We start from the raw sequence: 7,053 nt of genomic DNA on the forward strand, positions 1-7,053 counted from the left end.
TGATCTGCTGTGCCCCAGAAAAATAAGTATTGTGTTGAGACGATCACTTGTTGGGCAATTGTGTGCTTTCCCCTTGCCTATCAATCACTTAATATGTCAATATCTCACAAGGGGAGGTTTGTTTACAATGGGCATTGCCTGAAACTGGTATTTCCAGTATTTCCGAAACTGGTATATTGTGCAATGCTAGATATATAAAAGCGACCTCTTCTTTCATTTCAAGAAGCGGAGATCTCAACACCTCAAGGATGAAGACCATTGCACTCCTGGTTCTAGCCTGCAGCTGCTATCTGTGTGAGCCTCAAACTAATGGAAATGGTGACCAACTCACCGGTAACTGTGACCTTTTTTCCCTGCCCTTCAAGGTCACAAACATGGCAGAAAAAATAGCCCTTCTGGAGGCCAAGTTGCAGAACACTGAAAAGGAAATCAAGGAGTTGCGGAGCCTTACTACAGGTAACGTACTTTAAAGGAGCCTTACTACAGGTAATGTACTTTAAAAGAGCCTTACTACAGGTAACATACTTTAGAGGAGCCTTACTACAGGTAACATACTTTAGAGGAGCCTTACTACAGGTAACATACTTTAGAGGAGCCTTAGTACAGGTAACGTACTTTAAAAGAGCCTTACTACAGGTAACATACTTTAGAGGAGCCTTACTACAGGTAACACTTTAGAGGAGCCTTAGTACAGGTAACGTACTTTAAAAGAGCCTTACTATAGGGACGTCACATATGACCAACCGTCACGTATGTCCAACCTCTTACATGTATGTGTCACTTAATATTAATTTCTATACAAACCAAGACGGCGGATTCCTAAAGAAACGCAAGCACCCACACCATAAGTTTATCTAAATTAGCTATGTACCAGAAATTACATTTTACCGTGACTCCAAGAGCTGTAAACAGCTACGTGTACAAATCCGCTTGGAGCTCCGGTGGAATTTTTAATTCGACAAGAATTCTTGGATATTTCTCGGATATTTCAGGCAGTAAAAGCCCCGGTAAGAACCAAACTAGATTTTGTTCAAATCTACACATCAATGGCTACTGAAAATGTAAGGTTATTTTGAAGTATTAAAAAACATTGTTGTTTTAGAATTTTCGAACGAAATGTTTGGTAATTAGCACGTTTACGATACAGGTAACATACTTTAAAGGAGCCTTATAGAGGTAACATACTTTAAAAGAGCCTTACTAGAGGTAGCATACTTTAAAGGAGCCTTACTACAGGTAGCATACTTTAAAGGAACCTTACTACAGGTAATATAGACTTATGCTTTAAAGGAGCCTTACTAGTGGTAACATAGACTTGTACTTTAAAGGAGCAATGTGTACTACGAGTAGTCTTCAAAGCAAGCACTATTAGGTCTGCAACGGCAGTCTGTTTCTTCCCATTCTCTTGCTACTGTAATTCATTTTTGGAACGTTTTAAACAAAAACAATCCCACATACAGCCCCTTCAATAACAATGTGTTTTACTGCTTTACTGTGTTTATGTATGAATGTGTTTGATCTCTGGTGTGTGTGGCACTGTGATGCTGTTAGGTACTCCACGCGTAGCCTTCTCTGCAACTCTCAAAGAGTCTGGGTCTGGAGACACTGGACCTTTTACCGCTGCAGTCCCACTGCAGTACAAGAAGGTGTACTCCAACACTGGCAGCTGCTACAATCCTTCAACAGGTAGTGTATCGCTCTCTCTCTCTGTGTGTGTGTGTGTGTGTGTGTGTGTGTGTGTGTGTGTGTGTGTGTTTGGAGGAAACAGGAGAAAGACAAATGAACGTTCATGGGATTTAATCCACTCTTTTTATTATTGTTCTTTTTATTAGGCATTTTCACAGCACAGGTCAAAGGAATGTACTACTTTCGGTTCTCAATGTTCACCAACCTGAGTAAACCCAACTCTGTTGTGAGCCTGAAAAAGAACGATGAAAGACTGACCTCTGTCTGGGACACCTCATCGTCTGACATAAACGACATGGGCAGCAACGCTGTGGTCATCGCCCTGGAGGTGGGGGACAGTGTGTATGTGGAACTTATGGCAAACCGGATCGTCTATGATGACAGCATGCACTACAACACCTTCAGTGGCTTTCTGCTCTTCACCATGTAATGCTGACAACAATATTTACATCAGCTTTAGAGATGCATGTCTCTTTATATTATGCTTTTACAGAAATAATACGTATCTCTATTCACTCTGCTAACTAGAAGCTTGGGCTGTGTTGTGTGTGACAATATGAAATTATCCACACTCAGTCACAGCCAACCAAATGATGTGCTGTGAATGAATATGAAGTTATCAGAGCAAACTGCTAGAACATAGAAATGGGTTTTGTTTTGTACTACTGTGACCACATCTGGATATAACAGTGGTGTAGTCTAGCTGTAGTGGATATACTGTGATGTAGTAGTTAGCTGTAGTGGGTAGACTGTGATGTTAATACAAATTCTTGCCTATTTAAGTGGGTATATTGAGATGGTGATACTTTTTAAGTGGGTATACTGCTTAGTCCTGTGTATCACGTAGACTACACCACTGCACACACACACACACACACACACACACACACACACACACACACACACCACTGGAATATCTTAAACGTTTTAAAAATACTTGCATTTCTATTTCCAGCTTAGCATTTTTTGAACTTTGAAGAAATGTTTGTTGTGATTTGTTTGTTGTGTAGTTCTGTCCAAACAACAATAAATGTCATATAAACTCCATAAATAGTGAATTCTTGTCCATTTTGCATATTTAGTTTTAACAACACTATTGCAGTCAGCTCCCCTGCAATGAGAGAATATTCTCAGCATGCATCGCAGATTCTGTGGCAAACAAGGATCTGATGATGCTTTTGCCTCAGCACCAGAGAGGATTGAATGAATCGCTTTCTGCTTTCATGGATGTCAGTGAAGAGATATGTGTATCAGAGTAATTTCTCAGATGTATTAAACACATGGTGGGGTTGTGTGGTTTAAAGTTTTCTTTTCTCAGAGGGTTTGAAGGGCTTCTAAGATAAGAGTAAGGTCTGAGTAAGGTCTGATGTGTCATGCGATTCATGTTGTCAACATAAACAAATGAAAAAGGTAACACACACACACACGCACGCATGCACACACACACACACACACACACTCACAAAGAGAGGCAAGTAGTCTGGAGGCACAACTGTGGTGTGTCTCCCCCCCCCCCCCCCCCGCTTTTCCCTGAGATACACAAACCACATTGGCCTCACATTGCACTGGGTGAAAAGGCTCTGAATCAGGGGATATACTGACCGGATATTTTTTATGACATGCAGCATATCAGGAGCATCTTTGATCATATCCTGAGTTTTTAAGAATCAGTGAAAATATTGATTTATTTTGACTCCTGATATGCCATTGAGATATCAGGGGTATGCATACCCAAATCACAAGTCACACACACCATTTCTGGATATCTTTGGGTAGGTCTCCACCCTTGGATAGGCTTAGGTTATCATATTAGATAGCCTAGGCCCAAGATCTGCCTAATTAAGTCATGCATGCCCTACGCCCAAAACGTACCATAAAACATCACTGATAGGCTATTTGCCGTTTGATTTCTATCTAATTTCGGGACATTCAAAAATAGACTATTTACAGTGTAAAGACTACCTTTTTCAGGTCAAGGCTAGCCTACTTACCTAATTATTTTGGTTATGGTTCAATTTCAATGATATCTTTGAGATTTTATAGTTGCTATAGTCTGTAGGTCTAGCCTACTTTTTATGTATAATATGCATGAGATCTGTTGGAGGAATAAAGCCCACATTTTAAATTATCTGCTTTCCCCTTGTCCCCAATGCTGTCTGCCAAAATGAATTCGGTTCAGTTGGAGTTGCCACATAACAACAACACAAAGTTAAATTTAACAGTAGCCTAAACAATTTGAAGTAGGCCTACATTAAGAAGAATAGCAATAATAAACAACAATTCAATCAATAGCCTATAATGAAAATAAATACATACTATATGCTACAAACCATAACACATAAGAAAGGCTTATTAAACTTGTTAAAGTTGAGCATACTATTTTAACATTACAAGCTGCCTTGTGGGCCAACGTAACAATGGATCAATCATGTTGTAACTTGTCTATAAAACGTGGGTGACTGATAAACCAATGTTGATTTAATTAAGGAACAAGGCTTCAAATGAAATTGACGTCAAACTATATGAGAACCAATAATGTTAATAATCAGAATAGTAGTAATAGCCCACTTGGCTACTATGTTTTGACACTTCTACAAAATCAGTTTGGTAGTCATTTTAATGTAACTAAAATATGCAAGCCTAATCATTTCCACGATTTTTTATGCTTTGCCTCTCGATAAGCGCATGCGCACACACAGCATACCCATCCCCCACCCCTGACTGACTTTTCAACGAACTCCTTGCCACTGGTGGTGACTTCAACCGTCACTTTTCTGTCATGCATTTGACTGCAAGCTGTACAAACTCTGCCTTCATCATATCCAAGGTAAGAACTACAGTACTTTTGTATGCCAATTGAAAACTGGAATTAATTAGGAGAATACTGTTTTTAGCATTAATGTTAACCAAAACCGTTTGTTAACCGTCATGTTAGAATCAGCTAACATTTGCTAGCTTGCGAGCTAACATCGCTAACGTTAGCTGCTAGCTGTTAATGTTAACTTTTCCAATTACTAACTTTACCATTGTGTGGAATATCTGGAATGGTAGTAATATCATATTCAACAATAAGTCTGTCTGAGATTTCGTTATGGATGTAAAGTTTTAGTTTGAATGAAATGGCCAAGGCTATCAGGCACGAGTAGGTTAGCTAACCTAGCTATAACTTCTAGAAGCTACATTTATAGTGGCTGCTAATGACTATGCAGGCTAACTTGAACAGGGGGTTGACGTACCTCAATATGATGCCGACAAGTGAAGGGATCTTTAGTTTGTGAAGGGTAACGTATAGTGTTATATTAAGCCATCCTTACACCAGAAGACTTGACCAGATTTGGGTAAGATTATTGAAAGATTGTAGTCTTTTGAGTAAAGCTTGAAAGCCAGATCTTGTCAAAGGTTTCTGATGTATGGGTAGTATTAGGCAAAATGTTCTTCATTTCATAGCCCTTATTTGGTTGTACCTGACTTGTGCCAAGGCATGTGTTTATTTAAGATGCATGTGAGGGCATTAGTGCTTCAGTGATGGTCTTTTCACGTTATGTGTAAGCTTATTTTGCAATTTATTCATCTTAATTTCCCTCTGTTCTCTGTTTGCAGGCAGTGAGTTGTGAGGACTGCTTCCCTGAGAACACTGAGTGCATTCTGGAATATTCCAAATGTGTGCCACTTCCATACAAAAGATCCCGCAAGAGAGTTCACTCACCAGGTAGAGACAGACAGACACACACACACACACGTAGAATAGCAAATAACATTATAATGTGTTTGCATGTATTTGTGTCTGTTGCTGTGTTTAGTTTATCCCCTTTTTTCATGTGTCTGTTTGTTGTTATGACTCCATCAACAGACCAGGGCAAAGTCGGTCTGTCCTGCTACTACTACATGCTACTTGACTATGTCTGGAAGCCATGGCTGCTGCCCTCAACATGCTGTAAGTGTTTGTGTGTTTTGAATGAGGGCTATGTCACTGTGCACACTCTAATTTGTTTGACAAATGTGCAATGTAATGCATTAATACAGGAACTAATCATCATTATTGTCGTTTTTAATAATAGTCTTGAATTTTGAAGTTTAGCCATGTTTACCATTATGTTGGTGGTAATGTAAATAATGTGTTGAATATATGCCAAACTGAGCATAATCATAATTTAGTTCTTTAGTTCTAAAATCTTATTTTCTATTTACAGAAACTGAAACCCTCACAAATAAACTGATATCAATAATTGGTGATAACATAACATTGAATGTGATGGTGGCAAGGGTGCCTTCATAAGGTAATTATCATTTTTGTTTGAACACCTGATTGACTTACCAACTTATTTTTTAATGTTTGATTTTTATCTTAATCAACAATAACATAATGTATAGCAATTGCTGTTTTATTTTTTTAGGTGCCATCCAGCAAGTCCCAGCCTGGAGCCAGAGGCTGGCACTGCACGTCAGATGGGGGAGGATCTATGTTAGGCATCAGAAAGGTGGTTTAAGCAAGAAGGAAAGAGCTTCTGCAGACAGTGTTGCAATTAGGTATGATACTTTTGGAAATTGATCTTAATGCCTTAATTAAAAAAAAATTAGGAAAAATCCAACCTTTAAGGACAGCAATTTTCTTTGTGTATCGTAAATAAATAAGTGTTCCTTAAAGGTTGGATTTTCTCGTTTTTTTTTATTAAGGCATTAAGATCAGATGATTTTTAAATGTATGTGTATGCTAAGGTTATGTAAACTTATGAGCACAACTGTAATACATATCTCCATTACTTCTAACTATTGCACCTGACGTCTAGGCTGCTATTGTGGGTTTGCTTTTATTTGTCACACAAGCTGAGTTAATTATATTCACGGACAGGGTCAATTGTAACATATACTTTCTTTCTCTTTTTACAGACACCTGACTTTTACTGCCAAAGGGACCATCAGAGCACCTTTCCCTACCATCTATACCAGAAGAGTACGGACAAGGGCCCAAAATGTTTTAAAGGACGTTGCACGCCCAGACCATGGACTGTTTAAACCACTGTGGTCAAGCAGAAGTCTCTGTTCTCACTCGAGGCAGGTCATTGAGAGTGTCACTGCGTAAGCCCCCTACTGCAGGCGAGAAAGCCATGTTGATTTGAATATTGATTGATAAATACAATAAAGGCCATGTAACAAATTTTATTGCCTGTCGTACAGTATATTTTTCATGGTAAAGTAAAATAAGTCATTGGGATTTAGCAGGTGTAAGTAAATAATGTAATTAAGTGTGTAAAATTAATGTGAAATATTATTTAAGTTAAAGATGCACAATAAGCTCAGTGATGGTTATGTACTATCTCACATTTAAAACCATTACATAAATCACCATATATAAATCACATGATTAAT

At 38.5% G+C, this 7,053-nt stretch overlaps 1 protein-coding gene and 1 long non-coding RNA gene across 3 annotated transcripts; both read left to right on the forward strand.

Annotated features, from left to right (window-relative positions):
* Positions 1–206: 206 nt before the first annotated feature.
* LOC121707626 (complement C1q-like protein 2) lies at positions 207–2,737 on the forward strand. 2 transcript variants are annotated; one of them, XM_042090317.1, is made up of 3 exons: positions 207–456; positions 1,552–1,686; positions 1,833–2,737. In XM_042090317.1, exons 1-3 carry the CDS (start codon positions 249–251, stop codon positions 2,114–2,116), a joined length of 627 nt encoding a protein of 208 aa, XP_041946251.1. In that variant the 5' UTR covers positions 207–248; the 3' UTR covers positions 2,117–2,737. The 2 variants fall into 2 exon arrangements, with proteins under 2 accessions (XP_041946251.1, XP_041946252.1); XM_042090318.1 differs by having other exon boundaries at positions 208–459; positions 1,558–1,686.
* A 1,620-nt stretch (positions 2,738–4,357) lies between these two features.
* Positions 4,358–6,841, forward strand: LOC121707627. The gene is made up of 6 exons (XR_006031361.1): positions 4,358–4,513; positions 5,287–5,395; positions 5,537–5,620; positions 5,877–5,963; positions 6,081–6,213; positions 6,574–6,841. It is a non-coding gene; the product is annotated as an uncharacterized LOC121707627 (long non-coding RNA).
* Positions 6,842–7,053: the final 212 nt, after the last annotated feature.

This window comes from Alosa sapidissima, chromosome 4, assembly GCF_018492685.1.
Source record: "Alosa sapidissima isolate fAloSap1 chromosome 4, fAloSap1.pri, whole genome shotgun sequence".
Taxonomy (NCBI): Eukaryota; Metazoa; Chordata; class Actinopteri; order Clupeiformes; family Clupeidae; genus Alosa; species Alosa sapidissima.